The 21,346-nt window shown below is 44.4% G+C and overlaps 1 protein-coding gene across 1 annotated transcript in view; it reads left to right on the forward strand.

Annotated features, from left to right (window-relative positions):
- Window positions 1-21,011, forward strand: part of DUSP3 (dual specificity phosphatase 3) — a 32,664-nt gene extending 11,653 nt beyond the window's left edge. The window contains exons 2-3 of the mRNA XM_061589492.1: window positions 6,034-6,260; window positions 11,783-21,011. Coding sequence (XP_061445476.1) covers window positions 6,034-6,260; window positions 11,783-11,991 — 436 coding nt within the window. The 3' untranslated portion in view covers window positions 11,992-21,011. The remainder of the gene's footprint in view (window positions 1-6,033; window positions 6,261-11,782) is intronic.
- The last annotated feature ends 335 nt before the right edge of the window (window positions 21,012-21,346 follow it).

Raw genomic sequence — 21,346 nt, forward strand, 5'->3', positions numbered from 1 at the left:
TTATTTCATTTTAATTGATGTATATATCTACAGATACCCAGTCTGTGAATGTCATTGCTTGTGGAGATGAATCTATTAGCCACTGGACTGTACCTTAAAAAAAAAAGAGTTATATGTATGTAATAGATTTATTTAATTCATAGGCTACCTTGACTTGTATTCATATAAGTATTGGCCAGGGAATATATTCTCTTGTTAAAATAGACATGACAGAGGTGAATTTGTGAATTACTGCTCTATGGCAAATCTTCTGTTTCTTAAACAGGCTCATACTAAGATGTTTCCATTATTTCTCTGACTGGGAACGGTCAGTCTCTCTGTGCTAGCATAATATTCTGCAGAGGGTAACACTGATCTGGGGGCTGGAGTAATATTACAAGGCTTCCTGGGGCAAGCTCCACATTTAGAGCAGGCAAGAGTCCATGGCTCTCCTTGGAGATGACAGCAGGAAAGGTCTGTCTCTCTCTCTCCTGCCCTTCTCCAGAGCTGCTGGTTTCAGCATAAAGGGCTGTGTTAGTTTCTATGGGTTTTTGTCGGTCAAGGCTTTTAGAACAGGGCAGTGGCTCAGTTAAAACCATTAACCCTCTTCAGGCATTAAACTTAACAATTCCCGAGGCCACTTGAGTGGTGCTGTGCTGATTCGTCTCCCCCCCCCAGCACTGGCCCAAACAAAGCAAGCTTCTAAAACCAGCAAGGGAGCCTTCGCCAAGGTAGGCTTCTGTGTGATCTGGAACCCCAGTAGCGTAGGGTTCCAGATCACACGGAAGCTGTATGCGCAAAGGTTCCCTTCAGGTATATGCCCTCAACACAACAGTGGCAGGAGAAGGAACTTCTTGGCGTGATCCACTTAGATATTGTCCAGAGCTGTATGGATAATGCCTGAAGAGGGCTACCGTTAAGGTAGTGTCCCTGAATTGACACATCACAGTTATAGCTGTTGCTCTGCCTCTGGAGATGTATCAGGAGGAGTACCTAGAACAGGGATCATCGACGTAGGTGCTCTCCAGACATTGCTGGACAACATCTATCATTCCTGACCATTGGCCATGCGGGCTAGGACTGATGCAAGCTGGAGTCGAGCAACATCTGGAGATCACCATGCTGGGTACACCTGGCCTAGCAGATGGGGGAAAAGAAAGCAGGAAAGTACAATTCATGGTGCTGGAGTATTTAACTGTACAGTGTTCTACTGCTAGGAGTCAAGTCCTCACAAGAACCTGTCCTTGTGCCAAAGTCATCCTCCTTCAGAGGCTAGCAGGTGATGGTGACTGAGGAAAGAGCTTTTTTTGGGTTGTGGAATGTTCTCCCCAGAGAGGCTTGCTTGGCACCACATCTTTCACAACATTCCAGCATCATGAGAAGGACTTTTATTTACCAATGCTAGGCACGTTTACTTAGAAATAAAGCCCACTGTATTTAGTGAGGATTACTCTGGGATAAGTACACATAGGAATCTATTGTTAATTGCATTGTTAGGCTGCAGTTCTGTGCATACTTCTGGGGGTAGGTTTCATTGAACTCAGCAGGACTTTTTGAGCAAAGAGAATTGAGCAGTTACTGGTTTTTCTTCTGCTGATTTGCTCTAGTTCACTGTCTTTAATTGTATTTATATTTTTGTGTTGTACTCTTTGTTTTTGTGTGTAAATGTTAGATGTGAGTTGACTTGGAAATTGTCAAACTGAAAGTGGCAGAATAAAATATTTTAAACAAATAATCCCTTGTGGATTTGCAGTTCTTAGCCTGCAAGGGAGTAAGTCCCATGGAATGTTAGTGTGTTGTAAACTGGCTTGCCTGTACTTATGGAAACTTGAGCCATGGTTTGGGTTGTGAACTGTGGTTCAGGCAGACAGTTGTGATATTTGAAAAGTTGAGTTTGAGCCAATAAAAAAGAAACATCTTGCGCACCTCCTTAAAACTGTCCCATAAGGGATGACTTTTTGGACAACAGGGTGTATTTTTATTATTTATTTATTTATTAAATTTATATCCCCCCTTCCTCCCAGTAGAAGTCCAGGGCGGCAAACAAAAACACTAAAAACACTCTAAAACATATTTAAAAGCAGACTTTAAAATACATTTAAACAAAACATCTTTTAAAAAAGGTTCCAGCTGTCTATTTCATGGTAGTTTATGTTCCAGCTGTCTATTTTTATGCTTGCATTTTCTCCCAATCTTTATGAACAGTACTGTAGGTAAGACATGATTCTAGCCAACTGATGTGTTGGACCCAAACCTCTATCAGTCACACACAGAGAGTTCTCCCCCCCCCAAAAAAAAACCCCTTGAAATTCTTACAGTCCCCATCTCTTATCACATGTAGGCACTACTCTGACAACCATTCCTATTTCTGCATGCACATGATATTTGCTGGAAAGTGTGACCACATCCAGATGATCATATTTTGGCTTAAGTCAAAATATGAATGAGCCTTTTTTCCTGTACAGCCAGCCCCTTCTCCCTTTAGCATGAGGGAGTTTTCCGTTTAACCATAGTGTCTTGTTTTCATTTGAACCAGGAAACTATGGCTACCAGTTTTAGAACCAGCGAGCATCTTAAACCATGCTTTGAAGTTGGTTAGAAATCTTGGCTTGTTTTGAAGCTGCTTGCTGCAGAGTCTTAGTTTGGACAAAACAGGAAACTAAATTAGAGGTAAATTAGGGAAATTAGAGGCTTCCTGGTTTAATTGTAGCTTGCCCAAAGATAGTAGCCAAGGAGATCTGTGTGCGAACAAAACACTAGTTTGTATATCAGCTTATTAACCTGAGATGCCATCATCCAAATCCATCTCGGTGGCTGGAGGGTCAGGGGTGGAATAGTGTGTGCCTGCAAGACTCTGCTGGTCATCACATTTTATTTCTCTTTCCCACCCCTGATGTAAAAGTTGCTCCTGAACATAAAGCTTCCTCATCACTCTGAGAGCAAATTGCTCTTGTCAATACAGCAGTTTCAAGAGGGAAGAGACTTGACATTTGAAGTGCTATGCGATCGTTATAGCTTTGGTGCTGTTTCTTTTTTTTTTTTTTTTTTTTCAATAATTTTTATTCAGATTTTCATAAAACATACAAGACGAAATCATAAAACATTCAAAGACAAAAAACAAAATCAAAAATAGTTAAACAAAAAGAAAAAAAGAAAAAAAAACAAAAATAAAAAATAAAGAGTAAAATATTGACTTCCCATTTGTCAAAGATCAAATCAGTTATAAGTCTATAATATATAACAATCCTGTCTCTTAAGTCATATTATAAAATCACTTTCCTCCAGTAGTTATCTTACTTAATCATCAAATCTCATAAACATTACTTTATTCTTTCCACAAAAAGTCAAAGAGAGGTTTCAATTCTTTAAGAAATATATCTATCAATTTTTTTTTCCAGATAAGCATATCGATTAATCCATCTCATTACTAATTATGATAATCTTATTGTCATAACCATAGTCAAAATAAACATTTCAATTAATCCATCACATCAGAATCTGTTAGGTTCAGTAATTTCAGTAGCCATTGTTCTATTATCCCTATTAGTTCCATTTTCCATCTTCCATCTTCAGTAGTCTTGTTAAGTCCAGTAATTTCAGTATCCAATCTTCCATTATCAGTATTCCATAATAATCTTGCTGTCAAAGCCATAGTCATATAGTAAGAGTCTGATGGGAATTACCTCTATCCCAAATATTTTCTTGCCATCCATTCTGAATAGGTTGCTGAAATACTGCTGTAAAATCATATCTCTGTTCTTTTTTTCAAAATACACTGGGTCATCTCTTGAAAGTTTTTCCATTGTCACATGGCTGCAGTTAATTCCATAGATTTTCTCTATATTGGGCTCCATCACATCATTCCAGTCCAGAAGATTATCCATGCCATTGATAACTTTATCTCTAGAATCTTCATTAATTTCTTCAGAGATAACATTGAGTTCCAAACAATTGATTTTATTTCTAAAGTCCATAGACTCCAAATCTTGTTCCTGTTCCACGTTTGTTCCAATCTCCGGGATCTCCTCTCTCACAGGGACCCCTGTTCCAGTCTCCAGGGTCTCCTCTCTCACAGGGACCCCTTTAATCTCCTGTGTCTCCAAACAATAGATTTTGTTTCTAAAGTCCATAGACTCCAAATCTTTTTCCTGTTCCACGTTTGTTCCAATCTCCGGGGTCTCCTCTCTCACAGGGACCCCTTCCAGGGTCACCTCTCTCACAGGGACCCCTATATCTTTAATCTCCTGCTTCATTTTACTCAATTCAATTTTCAGCTCCTTACAACCCTGTCGCAGGTTTTGTTTCGTTATCTCAATCTCATCCATTATTTTCTGAAACATAGTTATTTCCAGATTCTCAGCCACTTTCTTAATTGCCATTTTAAAAGAAAAATATAGGAAAACCACTTCTTATTTCAGCAACAATTGGGTTAATACTCCAAACTTGGTGACATCACAGTATAAACAGAGCAGACAGCCTTATCTCTCCATGCTTAAGTAAACAAAATGCAGTTCCCAGGATCGAAACAATTAATGGCGGTCGTCAGGAAACAGATTCGTCAAAATAAAATAGACCAAAAAGAGAGTAGTCTCAGACAATATAATATTCTTCAAAATAAAAATCTGGAATAGAAATCCCTCTTCTGTGTATATCTTTAGAATGCAAATCCAGGACAGCTTTTTGCAACAAAAACAGAGATAAGCTATTAATTAGTGAGTAGCAGAGAGAAGTTATGGCTCCCCAGTGAGATGTCAAAAACCGATCAATCTGGCAAATCTCTTTTAAACAGCAACAATTTAAGTCAAGTAAAAGAAAAATATAGAAAGAAGGGTGCTTGCCTGTTAGTGCGTTCTCTCTTAGAAGATAAGATGAACGTTCGCTTTATCAGATAGAGCTTGCTGTTGAAAATCCGTCCCACCTTCGTCGGCTGGACCTCGTCCCATAAATTAATGAGATCTGGTCGTCCCAACAAAAATAGGCTTTGAGGTTAATCTCTTCGTTTCTCCCTACCCGGGAGAAGTTTAATCAGTCAAAAAAAAAAAAAAAACTGACTGATATATCTGAATAAGCTTCTTTTGAGGCAGGAGCCCGTCTCAAAAGCAGGCACAGGCTAAGTCACCCTTCCCGGTGCTGTTTCTTTTTTTAAAACGTCAATTGGTGCCATGTTCACCTTACTTCAGAGACGTGGAATCTGGAGGACAAATGGATCCAAATTCCATCTGGTTCAACCCTGCGACTGGGCACAATTTGGGTTCCCAGTCTCTAACTTAGCATTATGCCTGAACAAGATCACTCAATGCCTTGAGGGAGGGCCATAGCTTAGTGGTAGAACATCTGCTTTGCATGCAGGAGGCTGCAGGTTCAATCTCCATCCTCTCCAGGTAGGGCTGGGAGCGCCCCCCCGTCTCAAATGCTGGAGAGGACTTGGTGTAAGGCAGCTTCTTCAGTTCCTATGCCACAATTGGAGAAAATGGTGCCCTGCTCAAAATGATGGGGAGGAGAGCAAAAGCAAAGCATACACAGTGGAAATGAATGAGGGCCACCTCTTCTTGCCTGGAGAAGAAGACCCCAGTTCTTGACCCCAGATTCAGCAATTAGTCAGGCCCTGAAACAACCTTCCTGTTCCCCTGCCTACAAATGCACTCAAATATCTCCTTACAAAATACCGTCTGGTGAAATGTCTGGCATGCCTTCAGGAGGAGCAAGGGGGTTCATATTTATTTATTTATTTATTTTGTTTAAAAATCCTTCTCCTTAGTGCAAAAAAAATCCCCAGGGCACCTTATAGAACCTTTAAGGGGAGAGGAGGTACTCTCTGCTGTCAGGCTTACAATCTAAAAGGACATGACAGCAAAGGAGAATGGATTGAGAGGGAGGAGGAAATAACCAAACTCGGGTTCAAGTTTTTAGTTGCAGTTTGCTCTAGTGACCAGCAGGAATGGCAGAGTTCAAGGAGAGGAGGCACCTAAAGTTGCAGGTCTCTCAGCCGTGCCGTTGGAGTAGCCCTCCATCCTTAATTGTTCTTCCCTTTGTGACTTAATTTTCTTTTTATAGGTTCATAGCTAAAAATGTCATGCGGTTGCAACGCCTGGGTATCACCCATGTCCTGAATGCAGCAGAGGGCAAGTCCTTCATGCACGTGAACACAAACGCTGAGTTCTATGAAGGCACCGGCATCATGTACCATGGCATCAAGGCCAATGACACTCAGGAGTTCAACCTCAGCCGCTACTTTGAGGAAGCAGCCGATTTTATTGATAAGGCACTGGCACAGAAAGATGGTAAGGCTCCTCGCCCATCTTGAAGAACCTGCTTCTCCGCTATGTGAATGTATTGCCTGTTGTTTGTTTAGTTTCTTGGGAGATGCCTTCATTCTTTGTCGGTGTTTGGAAGTAGGTGATGGCCAGGGACAAAACTCTCCAGCCCCTGGCCTCAACTTCTGCTCCTTGTTGCTGTTGGGTCTTGAGGCACGCAACTCACACAGCACATTCTTGTGTGTTTACCTGAGACAAAACAACCGGTTTTCAAATCTAAAATGAAGAAGCAGGTAAAGATCCTCAAATCTGTCATTGTGCAGCAATGAGCAGTTCTTTGCAGCTTAAACTGTTTCTGATGATTACCATTCTGTGCAAGCAAGGAACTTGGTACAGGGAACAGAGCTGTGTGTTCTGAGAATCTTGCCTTTATTTATTTTAAAGTTTCTAGTCCTTATGGCTAAAAGATAGATTTGAAGGTATGCATGCAAAGCTTGGTGAATTCTTGGAGGCCTTGAGGAAGGGGGGTCAAATGAGGGGCTAAGTAAGTTCAGGGAGATTCAGAGTTGGGAAATGGCTGCTATGGGAAAAGATTAAGTACTCCCTCCTTCTCCACAGCTTCTATGAAAGATCACCTCCAGCACTGAAGGAAGCAGCAAATGTCAACTTGCCCTTCAGGGATCTCTCACATTCAGATTGACTGGGAGCCCCTATAGAATAAGTTGATCCATAGGTCAGACCCATACCTGACCGTGCCATTTTGCCAGACTTGTCCAGCGTCATTCAGCCAGCTTGGTTTGGCCCTCCCTTGCCAGTTCCTTGACCTCTGCTTACAAAGGCATTTGGCTGCTGTTTCTCTCATGCTGTAGCCAGTGGATGGTGATCCTTTAGGGCAAATGGGGCACTGCCCTACTAATCTCAGTCTGCCTCCATCCAGCCCCCACCTTGCCTGCCTTCTTCCTTACAACTAGTCCAGGGAATGGTACTGCCTGTCAGCTTCCTCCTCCTCAGCCTCAGTGCTGCCCTCGTACCACACAGGAGGGAGGAGGATGGGGACAAAACTAGTTGGTTCTGCCTGTCATTGGCTCTGGCTCCACTAGTGTTGGGCTCTCTGTCTTCCACCCCACCAGTCCCAGTGAAGATCAGCCACCACTGATTGCCTTGTAGCCTTGATTGCACAGGAGGGTGGACTGGAGAGTCCAGACCAGCTTTTCCCCAAGCTGGTGTTCTTTGCACTACAACTCCCTTCAGGCTGTGCTGGCTGGGGCCGGTGGGAATTGTAGTCCAAACCAGCAGGAGGGCACCAGGTTGGGGAAGGCTGGTCTGGACGTGGCAGCCTCTTGCTCCTATTTTATTCTGGATTTTGTGATCCTTCGCAGCTCATCTCTGTGACTAGTATATATATATTGTTTTGCAAAGGGGGGAGTTTAAGGGACACGAGAAGTGGGGGTGGGAATCAATGGTAGCGTGGGAGTGTTAACAGGAGAAACATGTAAATTATCCCCAATTAATCTTGCCAAGAGTACAGCTTTTGTCTGCTTGCTGTAGATCGCTGTCAGTTTGCTGGTGGATTCTGCACATTTTATGTTTGAGTTGGGGGGGTGGGAGGAAGGAAAGAGAACTGTGAAAAGTCCAGCTCTTCATTTCTTCTGCTTGTAGCTTGACAGCCTGGGCGAAGCACCTGTTTCCGATTTTCTGTCGGAACTGGGGGGATGGAGGAAGATCTGTGGCCCCTCCCTTGCAATTGTTTCCAGTTTCTGGCCGACTTAGTGGCGCTTCCCTTACTTCTGGAGCTGTTCCAAGGTTGGACTGAGATCCGGTGGTGATCTTCCTCCTCAGGCTGCCAGCTATGATCCAGTGTGAAGTAGTGGTGGATGTAGTCTGGTGGCCCCGATGTCAGCGGGGCAGTGAATCCGCTCTGGGTTTTAGCCTGAATTTTCAAGGAAAGTTTAGCCAAAACCTGGAGCGGATTCACTGACATCGGAGCCACCAGTCTGAACTGTTCGTGGTTAAATTGCTGGGGTGGGGGTGGGGTGGGGAGAAAGACACCACTCAGCCATGAAGCTCACTCTGTGACCTTGAGGGAATTACTATCTCTTTGCTTAATCCACTTCTCAGGGTTGTGATTGGTGAGGATGAAAAGGGGGAGGGGAAGAACCACATGTACTTCAATGATCTCCATGGTGGAAAAGCCGGGATATAAAATGTAGTAAATAACACAATGATGCTATTGAAAGGGATGGCCCTGAATATCATGATTGTCTCTAAGTTGGGGATTGGGAATCCAGATGTTGTTGGGCTACAGCTCCCATTGGCCATGCCAGCTGGGGCCAATGGGAGTTGGAGTTCAACAACATTTGGAGGACTGCAGGATTCCCTGCCCTGCTCTAGGATCTGGCAGAAGACCAAAATGATCTGCATTCTGGGGGTCGACCGCCTGGCATGTTTCACAGTTTTGTACAGTGTATGTGCTTCATACGCGGGGAGCCAGGAGTCAGGAAGGAAGGCTTTGAGAAACGTGGTGGGCTGATGATTGCTGGCACTCCTGAACAATAATCATTATATAATACTTAGCATTTTATATTGCCTTTTCCCACGTGATTCACATAGATTGTCTTGGTAACAACAGCCCTATAGGGTTGTCCGGTAGTATTATTTCTATGCTGTGATGGGAAGCTCAGGTTGAGCAATTTGTGTTTTTCCTCAGATGCCCCTAGAGAGTTTAAGGGAAATTCGAATTAGGGGCTTATGGTTCCTAGCTTATTCTCTTAGGCATTAAGCTACACTTGCTACCACGAGGGTGAGGCTGGTGGGGCTGTCAGAATGGCTATGGCCAAGGCTGATGTGTCCTGGATCCAGCTTTGTCACTGGAGGCTCAGGTGGCCTCGGCAGAAAGGAGTGCCTGTTTCCAGCTATGGCCCCTTTTGGACGGAGAAGCCTTAGCCACTGTACACCATGCTCTGGCAACTTCCAGATTGGATTATTGCAGTGCGCTCTATGTGGGGCCTGTTCTTGAAGATGACTTGGAAACTTCAACTGGTCCAAAATGCAGCAGCCAGGTTACTGACTGGGGTTCCATTTAGAACCCCTCTGTCTTAAAACAGCGGCATGGGTTGCCAGTTCGTTTCCAGGCCCAATTCAAGATGCTCACATTAGCGTTTAAACAACCTAGGACCCAAATATCTGAAAGATCATCTCCTTACTTACAGACTTTCTTGGATGTTAAAATGGTAAGAGGGGTCTCTCATGGTAGTTTCACTGCCCCTGGACATTTGGGGGCTGATGCCCTTCAGATGTTTCCCTCATCAGACCCGGTCAGTGATTCTGGTCAGGGATGACTCATCGCATTTATTACATTCATTTGTTGCTTCCTACATAAAATGTGTTGCAGAAACTTACAATTGTAAAAAGTGTACAAATATGTTTGATTACTAGGGGGGCTCTGCCCTCCCTGCTCACTTTGCTCGCCAGCCATCCACGGCCAAACACACACACAGACTCTGAAACACACGGAAGTGCACCCCCCAAGCACTTCCAAGCACACCTCCAGGCACCCCACTTCCCTCGTCAACTCCCTCACAGTTCCCCCCAGTGACTCTAGGTGTTGGCATGTGCCAGCCACCGTGGGCTTGCTAATGCTCCTTGTCTGTTTCTGCACTGCGTTGCTGCCCGGCACTGCCCTGCCTCCTTGATAAATGGTGCCAACTGTGCAGCTCCGCACAGCGCCCCTAGGTTACCTTCCCACCTAGGCCATTTACCTGCGTCCCACACAGGCTGCTGTTGTCACCACCATGTGCCCCCCAGCCACTGCAGCTACTTGCCTGCTCGTTCCACACCCTCCCTCCACCCCCCAGCTGCCCGCTTGCCTCACTCACCCTACATCCAGCTGTCCCTCTCGCTTGGTCACCCTTGCCCCCTGCCAGCCATCCTTGCTCCCCTCATGCCCTTGCCTCACTTGCCGCTCTACTATTGTACCGCCATGTGGCGCTGCACGATGGTGTGGCGGCTTAGAAAAATATTACATAGTTAGAAATAACAATACATTTTGTTAAAGAATAAAGCAACCTCCTTTAATAAAAGTACACATCCTGCAACATTATAGAAAGGACAAAACTGCCTCACCCCTCTAAAAGATGAACACCACAACTGCTCGAGAATCATCCTGCCATATGATTCCAGTGAAAAATCAAATGCCTGGGTGAACAGGAGCATCTTTGCCTGGCACCTAAAAGTTGATAATGATGGTGCCAGACACACCTCCCTTAGGAAAACATTCCACACCCGGGGAGCCATCACTGAAAAGGCCTGTTCTTGTGTTGTCACCCTCTGCACTCCCTTCGGAGGTGGTCCGTGAAGAAGGGCCTTGGATGACAAATATACAGGGTCCAGGTAGGTTCTACATGATGAAAGTTGTAGTCCAACAAGATCTGGAGGGCACCAGGTTGGGAATGGCTGTATTGTGGCATAAGCTTTTGTGAACTTTAGTCCATGAAAAAAATGTCCTAATAAATGTGTTGTGGTCTTCAAGGTGTCGCAAAATTGTTTATGGTTTAACTTGTTGATTTGGAGCACACGTGTGCCTTCTGTCACTTTCCTCTGAAAGCAGCTCCAGCTGTTCTCTTTAACCTTTTTCTGTACCTGGAAGATTGTTTCTGAACAAAGAAAGCCAGTTTGCCTCTGTAAGAGAGTGAGAGCTCCCTCGGGCATTTAAATTACTGTTATTTGTGGTTGATATTTAGTATTTCTGTACTCATCTACAATAAGTACCCTGAGCAGCTTATAAATATATATATATATATTTAACATGAACACATCCTTGTAATAGGAATATCCTCTCCCAATCTCAGTTTATCCTTACGCTTTAGAGAGATGTGTGTCCTGGATTTAGCATCTCATTCACAAATATCCCCATTTAGATCGACTAAATCCTGTCTAAATAATAATAAGTGAGGCGCTAGGGTGGGAGGGGTGTTGATTGGGATCTGTGCCCTCTGATATGGAAAAAGTCAGAAGCAGTGAATGTTGGGACTGGTAGGATTACATTGGGACATTTTGTCATCTTTAATTGTTCCCCCATGCCAACTGTTTTGCTCTAGATTGGCCTGCCGTCTCTTCTCCATCTCCCCCAGAAAGTTCCAAATGTGTTTGGAAGTCATTTGAGCATTGGTAAACATGGAGGAAGGGCCGTAGCTCAGTGGAAGAGCATCGGCTTTGCATGCAGAAAGTTCCAGGTTCAATCCCCGGTAGGGCTGGGAATATCTCCTGCCTGAAATCCTAGAGAGCTGTTGCCAGTCGCTGGAGACAATACTGAGCTAGATAGACCAATGGTGTTAGACAGCTTCTTATGATACCCTACAAGAATGGTGGGTGGGGGACAGTAATCCTTTCAAAATCCCCCCCCCATTTGCTTTTCCTTTGATAGCGCCTTGCCTCTTGGCATCAGGGCTCCATCGCACACACATTTGGTACGTAAGCTGTCGTGAGCCCCCCAAATTGTTGCATACCCTAAGTACAAGAATTGATCTGTTTTCTTCTTCTTTGCCACTCAGGCCGGGTGTTTGTCCACTGCCGCGAAGGGTACAGCCGCTCACCGACACTGGTCATCGCTTACCTCATGCTCCGGCAGAACATGGATGTCAAGTCTGCCGTCAGCACCGTCCGGCAAAAGCGGGAGATTGGCCCCAACGATGGCTTTTTGAGGCAGCTCTGTCAGCTCAACGAGCGATTGGTGAAGGAAGGCAAGCTGAAGAAACCATAGCAGCACTTGCCGTTGCTCACCCTCTCTTGTCAGAACTTCCGTTAGTTGCTTTTGGTTGCCAACTTCAATGGCCAGGCCACACGAGGAAGGGAGAGGCGAACTCCCTTCTTATTTCTTCCACCATAGGTGGGCCAGTTTGTTTGTTTTTAAAGAGAACACATGTGAGTGCTGCAATATTGAAATGCTATTAGTGGCAGACTCCACCCAGGCTTTAGCTTGTCTCCTCTGTCTTTTTATTTTGGAATCTGCCCAATATAACACATGTGATTTTGTGTTTGTGCTTTTGTTTGGGGGCACTTCTGTAGCACAGCTGTGAATGCTCTTGATCATTCAAATTTTCACACTACCAGATGCCCACCACTGGTGCAGCTGGCCCCTCCTGTGCCACCCCCCACCCCACAGGTCAGCATAGTTTCTCCTCTGTGATTAAGTTAGAGGACTTTTTTTTGTTTACATGTTAAGGGCCAAGGGCTATCTCCCATCCCTCCTTATCTGGCTACCAATATGTGCCAAAGGTGGTGGCTGAAGGGAGTCAGGTTTCTAGTCCATATGTTCCATCTGGGCTTTTAGTAGGGTTCCTGCTTGTTGTCAAGAAGCTCTGGGGAAGCCCCCGCTGTTCGCTGGCGACCTTGGACGAACAAGCTGATTGGATGCTGGGCTTCTGCTCTCTGTGCGGATCAGTTGTGAATTAAACTGGCCCTCTCTTCCGATTGCTTAGACCTTGCAAGGTTTTTCAGAGCAGACGGCCCCACCCCATTGAGTCAGGCTTGTCTGGAGCACCACTTAATTCACTTAGCTTCTGTTTGTACCGCTGCTTAGCAGCGATTCTGGGCACTCTCGTTTTGGGGACAGCAGCTTCCTGATTGTGTTTCTCATGGGGACGAGGCTGCCACAGGGAGTCTGCCAGGAGCAGTAAATCAGGGAGCGGGGCTGGAGTGGGCAGCACACCTGTGGAGTGGCAAAGCTGGCCCTCTCCCAATGCACTTTTGCCCCCTGAGAAACATGAGTCATCACATATCTCCTCCACTCATGGCTCATGCTTGAAGTCTAACCCCTAAAAGCATTATGAGATGGGAAAGTTATATTATTGTAAATACATAGGAGCACTGTCTCTTGTAACCGTATGATCTTTTTGTATAGCTCTGTGTTTCATACCAATCTGTGGATATAGAATATATAATATACTACTAGATATATATATATATATATATAATATGCACACAAGCAATGAAAAAAGCCATTTGAGAACACGCTATCAATGCAAGTAGCCTTTTCTATATATATTGTTCATATAGCTGTGCTCAGAATTATTACTATTATTTTTACAGGCCATAAACATCTGGAATGGCACATTAAGCATGTGTGGCCTTTGATGTCTTGGGGACCATAGGCCTAAGTCACCAGGATGTTGTTTCTGCCTGCGTGTGGTTGGTATGACTGTGGACAGTGCTGAGCTACACTCCAGATGGCTTCTTGTTGAAGCCCGATAAAAGCAGGGATGGGGAACTTGTGATCCTGCAGATGTTGTTGAAATGCAACTTGCATCATCCCTCCTTATTGGCCATTCTGGGGCTGATGGGAGTTGGAATTCCACAGCTTCTGGAGGGCTACCAGTTCCCCACCCCTTTAATAAGAGAGATTAACAATCAGATGCTTTCTTTTGCTTGGCCTTCACCAATAATGGTAATTTGGAAACCCTCAGTTTAGGAAGTAAAACAAATGAGCCAAACTAAGCTGATCTATACAGATGTTTAATTAGTGTAATTTATTCTGGCAACATAAAATCTGGGCTGCGAGTATGCCTAACTTTGTTTGAGAGCTGAATCACATGGAATTCTCCCTGTTTCTCTTTGCTTTTGAGCATGCATCTCATCACCACTGCTTATTTGCTGCATGCCACAGAGCTGAGCTGTAACTTTTCAGAAGATATTTTTTTCTAAGCCCTTTTTTCTTCACTGCCCTAGAAATAGAAGACACTTTTCTTTTTGTATGGCATTCAGCATCCTTCCCACCCCACCTCCTGCAGTGCCTCAGATCATCACTAGGTCTGGGTTATTGTGTGGGATGCAAAATGGTAGACTGCATATGTGTTTGGGTTGTTGGCATTGGGGACGGAATCCCATCAGTAGTACAGGACATGCATTTCATCCAAACCGTCCCAGTTTCAATCTCCAGGGTAGGGCTGAAAATGACTGCTGTTGGAAACCCTGGAGAGGCACTGCCAGTCAGTGTGGACAATACTGAGCTGGATGGATGAATGGTCTGACTCTGTATAAGACAGCTACTTGTGTTCCTGACTCACTCCATTGGATCCATTTTCCCAGTTCAGTTCTCTCCTGTTTGATTATCCGATTATGCTAAAAGTGGAGAGAGGGAGATCACAGCGTACCAAACCATAACAAAATCCCTGCTGGGTTAGGCCAATGGCCCATCTAGTTCAGCATCCTATCCTCGCAGTGACCAACCACATGCCTATGGGAAGCCTCAAAGCAGCATTTGAGCACAACAGCCCTTCCTCTGCTTGTGGTTCAGAGCAACTGGCATGCAGAGGCGTACTGCCTCCGACAGTGGAGGAAAAACAGCCAGGCTTTTCCCTCTTTGCTGTAGCAAGGTTGGCTGAATCTGCCAATTTCAGTTTCTCATTTTCCAGTCTTAAATTCAGTTAATCATGCTTCCACTTCAGTTTGCGGACGTCCTCACAAAAATCGCCAGTATTGTCGTGCACATGTCTCCTAATATATGCAATTTTGCCAAATACAATGCATTTTTTGTATCTTATTTTTGCCCGTATATGTATTTTTGTACAAGTTTTGTTGTTGTTGGAGAACCACATCCCAAAAATTCAGAGAAGCGCGAACTTTGAAGGATGGCTGCCTTTTGGTTCACCTGTTGTTCTGGGCAATGTGAATTAGAGAAGTATGCATTTAAACACGAACCCAACTGAATTTCTCCCCCACCCTTACCTGCAACCACGGTCAAACCCCTTTGTTCTTGTCCTGTAGGCATCTGAAGACCATCTTAAAGAGAGAAATGGGGAGGCGTGGAGCAACAGAGGCTGAGATAAGGGGATCTTTTTGCAAGGAACACCATGGTCAGGCAGAGGTTCATGCCTAGGTTTTCCCAGGGGCTCGTGGGTTAGGTCAGAGAATAGGGCAGCAGGGGTGTAGTCATCCAGGGTCTTGGAGGAGTCTTAAATGCTGTACTTTTTTGGAAGTAGGGTCTCAGCAGGGTCACTATGTCTCCAGCATCCTATAAGCCAATTCACGTGAAAGAGGAGTGTGGTAGCCACTGAGAAGAGTCTTCCAACGTGCTTCCTTGTCCTTTCTTGCTGATTGGAGCCAGAGTGAAAGGAGGTGAGTCAGCCACTGAGAAGTCTCTTCTCAGTAGCTAACACACTCCCCTTGCATGCTGATTGGCTCCTGGGGACAACTGTTGTTGTGGGAGAAGGCATATTCTCAGCCCAGTAGCAAAAACAAAACAAAACAAAAAACAGATGGGAGGGGGCTGACTAACACTTCTGCACTTCTGAATTTGCCACTACACTACACTACTGTAGGGCAGAAGGGAAGCCTATTTTGGCACAGGAAGCATGACTAAGAGACCTTTGTCAGCAAGGTGATTTCTCCACTCTTTGCCTTGCATGGCTTACTAGGCCATTCCCTGTTTCCCTGATTGGGGCTGGGAGGGTCTGATTCTGCTCTCTGCATTCCACCCTTTACCTCAGGGGTGGAGATCCTGTGGACTGTAACTCCCATTATCCCTGACTTGGATGTGCTGGCTGGGGTTCATGGGAATTGGAGTTCAAAGGTATCCGAGGGGGAAGATTTTCTGTCCCTGCCCTCCCTCTCTTCCTTGTCTTTCTCCCATCTCCCAGCCCTAGGGATGGTTCTCATAGTGCCTGCGTCTGTTCAAGCTCACCTCCAGCTTCTGTTCAGGCAGTATGGGACAGTGGTTAGGGCAGGGGGTAGCCAGCAGAGCGTTCTTCCAGACAGAGTTGGTCTCCTGCCTCTAATCAGCCTTTGGCCGATAGCCCCTGGGTTAGCTCGGCTATGAAACTAAGCCACTGTCTCTTGATCTGGCCTACCTCCCAAGGTTATTTGGAGGGTAAAATTGTGGGAAGGGTATCTTGTTGACTGCTTTGTGCTTCTTGGAGGAAAGGCAGGATATCCACCTAAATAAATGCCCTTTTGTCCCACATGGCTTCCTTGAGGACTCCTGGGTATTTGTGCATATTTGTACTTGGCACCCCTACTTTCCTTGAGTCCAAACTTTTGGGGAGCTGTTCAAGGTGCTGAAAGTTTGAACTAAAACTAGGAGCAGATTCAGTGTCCCACTGACATTGGAGCCACTAGTCCCCACTGGATGCATCTTTATTTAGGAGCAAGCCCTATTCGTCTAACCAAGTAAAACTGACTTTTGAGTAAACGTGTATTAGGATCAAGCTGTGCAGCTGCAGTCCAGTTTTATGTGTAAGTTACCTTTTAAAATGAATGCGACTTGCTCTGAGTAAACCTTGTTCTCTGGACGTGCTGCTTTTGAGTATTTGACCATGGCTTCTCTGCGTTCTGCTTTTGCCTTCTGTTGAAGCCCCAAACTGCCTGCTGCAGCCTGATGGATGCTGGAGGGTATTGCATTCACTTACTGGGTAAAAGAATCAGCAGTTTGGAATTGATGCTCTGGGGGGGTTGTTTCAGTGAGAAAGGGGGTGAGCAGTCAGTGGACAGTATCCATGTCTGACGATGAAGGTGGGGTGGGGTGGGGAATTAACTTGCCAGAAGGATCTGTGCTACTGTTGTCACCTTTTTCAGTTTGAGGTGATAATGGTCATGTTGTGGGAGGGGAGATGATCCACAAATGGCCAATAAAATCTTTCTCTGTGTGGCATTGTGCTCCTGTGATATGTGGTCTCTTGCAATCGTCTAGGAGGAATTTGGGTTTTGTCCTAGGCTTTCTGCAGCAGTAGCGCGGTAAGGTAATTTTAGACTCTGGACCTAGTGGTCTTAAGCCACACTCTAGTACCTGGACTCTTGTGATGTAGGCTGCTTGAGAAGAAGATAGAAAAGGATCCTGCTGGTCTTTTGGAACTGCTGCTGCTGTTGAGTTCAAAAATCCAGTACACTTCTGTTCCCCTACTGACTCTAAGGAGGATGTTAACTTACAACCCTTGCTCTCTGAAGCCAGTTCCAAACTGTCCACAGGATGGCAGCATTTCTCAAGCGTACAGACATTTCCAGCCCGCAGGGCCACAGCAAATTTTATGGATGCCTCCCAGGCACTTCAAATGACAATTAGTGTGATTAAGAGTGTTTTTGCCCACTCCCTCCAAAACTGAGAGCTGAAAGCAACAGGATCCCTATCCCCAAGCATGCTGCCGGTAAATCTAGCGATGCCAGTTGACAGTGCTGTGCAAGAGAGAATGCTGCACACCACTTAATTTAAAGGGCTGTCAGGAAAGCATAACATTTATGTTGTGAAATGTAGGACAGCGGTATGTTAATATGAGTAGGAAAGAAGTCATGCTGTCTTTGATAGTTACCCTTCTTTTGGCACCAGATGGCGCCATAACACTTTTGTTCTTGGGCAAGAAGAGCTGCATTTTCATCTTTAGCTTCTAGATGATTGTGTACTTACCATCTCATTCCATCTTAGGATGGACGCCCATGTTTTCTGTATCAAACACATTAGGTGTATTTGGTCTACAAAACCCAATCTTTGTATAGAAATTTCATTCCACATTGGGGGTGGCGGCATACATGCCAGCATTTTTCTTACAATCCATAGCTTTCTTATGAGACGAAATTCTCGTTCAGCACAATTCTTGTATCTTTGTAGACCATCCTCTCTGGGTTTGAGTCAAAACTTTTGAGGAGTTGTCCGAGGTGCTGAAAGTTTGCACTAAAACCCAGAGTGGATTCACTGCCCCACTGACATTTAGTCTCCACTGGCTAAATTCCTCCATGCAATGATAATGATTAATCATGCTGAGAAGCTTAAACACTGAGAAGCTTAAATGTGAGCTGGTCTATAATATAGCATGTAGCTGCTATATTAATTAATTTAATTGGCATATTTTATACTGATTCTTAGTTAAAAGCTCCCACATTGGCTTGTGTATTAGAATGCAACACTAAAAAGCAATATGTTAACGCTGCAGAAACAAGAGGGCAAGACAGAATGGTAAAATCTAGCAGAAGCAGGGACCTTTTGCATCCCAAAGCAAGAATCCTGCTCCTTAAGTCTAGACCAGGTGTGGGCCTCCAGGTGTTGCTGAGCTACAACTCCTGTAATGCTATGTTTGATTTTATTTTTGTAAGCCACCCTGAGTGCCCTATTATAGGGTAGAAGGGTGGGATAGAAATATTTTAAATAAATAAATCAATAATCCCTAGCCACTAGCCATGCTTGCTGGGCCTGATGAGAGTTGTAGCTCAGCAGCTTCTGGAAGGCCAAAGGTTCCCCACCCCTGGACTAGACCAATAAGCCACCCATGTCACAGAGGATGATGGACTGCAGCTTTCAACTTATTTATTGCATATATATCCTATCTTTCTCTAAGGAGCTAAAGGTGGTAAATAAACATGGGCTTTTCTCCTTCCAATTTTATCCTGTTGGTGTTGGCATCAGCATGGCATGTATTAGGTGAGGCTTTGGAGAACAGAGCTGTTTGTGCCACATGGCCTGCCTTGCACTTGTTAAGCTAGCCTGCTGCCCTCACAAGCAGTGGAGGACACTGTTTCCCGTGCCCTTGTTGGAGGAAATTCAGCTACCAGCCTTGTGAGCCTTGGTAGATGGGGTAGGGTGGCGGTGCCGTTTTGTCCTTTGCTTCAGGCAGCAAAATGTCGTGGGTCAGCCCTACTGTTCATTCTCCTCCACCCGGCCTTGGCTTCTTGAGGTGGCTGCCTCACATTACCTAATGGTAAGGCTGGCCCTGTGCGGGGCTGGATGGAAATGTGGGAGGTGTGCGCAAACATCCCATTTGCCCAAATGTCACACCTCATTTGCCATGTGTGTGCACAGACAGGGAGGAAGGAGAGCAGGAGTTTAATGAGCGTAAAGGACTCCCCACAATGCATATATGCTGTGCCTATGGTTTGCTGGCTTGCATTCATAGTATATGCATGAGAGGTGAAAAAATACAGGATAAACAGAGGTGATGCTATCCAAACGATAGATGGTGTGTGCATGTGCGCCTGCCTGCCTGCCTCTCTGTGTGTGTATTCTAGGAATATGCATATCTTGCAGCTTGTGCATTAACAGTTAATTGGTGCTCATCCTACATCAGGAATGATTGCACCATCAAGCAATTAAAACAAGAATTTTGTAACTAAGAAATAGTTTTTTCCTCTCTCTCAATCCCTTTTCTTCTTGGGTCATTTTTTAGAAAAATTATAAGCCTGGGATCAGGGACTGTCTTATCATTAATATACTGTATGTAAGTCACTTGGAGAGCTTTTTTTTTTTTTTTTTTTTTTGCCGTAGAGCAGGATAAAACCACTTTCAAATAAACAAAGTAAAGCACATTTTTTAACAATGTAAAAGGTTGCTTTTCTTCAAACGAGATCCAGAAAAGAGTCTCTCTTATGACTCCTATGCCCGGAACCAGGAGGGTAAGGAGGTCTGACCAAACTGATGTCAGCACCAAGACAATACGATGGATGGAGTGAGGTTGCCAACTGCTGTCGTTTTAGCCAGAGGAAAGCACGAGGCCTTGTAAAGTCTGGTCATAAAGATCATGATGATGGAGCATATGCAGTGATTTCACTAGCTGGGGCAGCTGGTCTCTACATTCCTCTTGCAAATTGATACAAATGTAGAATGGGTTGCTTAAAAGGGGGTATGGGAGGGAATGAATACTCTTGCCTTTGCAAAAACCTACTCCCTGTAAACTCCCATGCCTCTCAAAGATGCTTCCCCTTCCACACACACCCAGCTCTCCATAAAATACTTTTGTTGGGGTCTTTGCAGCAAGATAGTTTATTTTTTGTTGGGGCTTAGGGCCTTTACAGCCCTTGATGTGCTCTCGGGTGGCCCCATTGCTGTCCACCTGGTTCAGTCTTAATGAAACCAAATGCTGAATTAAGACTGGTCATAGTCTAGCCACAGCATACGTTTTGGGCAAGCAAATCAGGATGAATGCTGAATAGACAGGCAAGGACGACTTCATCAGCTTACCGAGGGTCAACCGCTATTTGACTCCTGCCCTCATAGAATTAGCCGCCTAAGTAGAGGTGGGGGAGATATTCAACTCAGTTCACATTTAAAGATGCACTTAATTTGCACTTTGTGAACAAGATGTGAAATAAAACCTCCACTTTTGAAATTTGTACTTCTCTGAATTTTGCAGTGGCTTTCTCTAGCTGAGAAGCAATGTGTATAAAATACAAATGTTAGGGTAAAGTGTAGATAAAAATACATATATTCGTGAAAATAGTATACAAAAATATATTATATTTGGGGAAATCGCTTTGCAAAAATGTGTATATTAGGTAAAATTGCATACAAGGATGTATATACATTGGGAGAAATGCTTAATTTTCGTGAGGACTTTTTTTACAAAAATCACAAACTGATGTGGAAAAGCGAAGATTGGAAAAATGAGAAACTGAGAGAAACCAAAATAGATAGATTCACCCATCCCTATTCCTCAGTGGCCATTATTTGAAGGTACTGTTACTATTTTACTTTGCCTTATTTTATTATTTTGTATTTTTATTGTACTTTTATCTTACTATTTTGTTCCCTGGGAGTGTAAATTTTTGTCAAAGGTGTTGGGTATAATTCTGTAAATAACCGTTGCTATAACAAGTATGTTACCTTGTGTCCAAATTGGTAACTGACTTGTGCTTATTTTCCTCTTCCCTACCCATCCCCTCTTTCTTCTTACATCACACCTCTCTGATTGTAAGCCATTGTTTTCAAGTTGCAAACCACTAAAGCACACTAGCAGAAAGGGGATGTGTACACGCCATTAAGTCAGTCACTCAGTAAGTAAGTAAAAGGTTTGTGCCACATGTTTTAAAGAGCTGCATGAAGGCATGTTCATTTGCTACAGGTAAAAACAACAACAAACATTTTTTTGATATGGTGCAGACATTCGGAAGGGTGTGTGTGTGCTAGCTTGATGCTTGTTACGCTCACCATGGCACTAACATTACCCTGGTGGTGTGCCTACAACATTTGCACAACAACATAGTCATGATGAGGGGAACTGAATTTCCACGACAGCACAAATACTGCACTTATTTCAGTGCTGGAAAAGTGAAGCAGCTCCAGAAAGAGAGCACTCCTTAAAAATTTTGGGATTTGCCTAGGGTTGCTTGCAACCTGGAGATTCGCATTGTTCTTTTAAGTCTGG

The sequence above is a fragment of the Rhineura floridana genome, chromosome 11 (genome assembly GCF_030035675.1).
Source record: "Rhineura floridana isolate rRhiFlo1 chromosome 11, rRhiFlo1.hap2, whole genome shotgun sequence".
NCBI classification, from domain to species: Eukaryota; Metazoa; Chordata; class Lepidosauria; order Squamata; family Rhineuridae; genus Rhineura; species Rhineura floridana.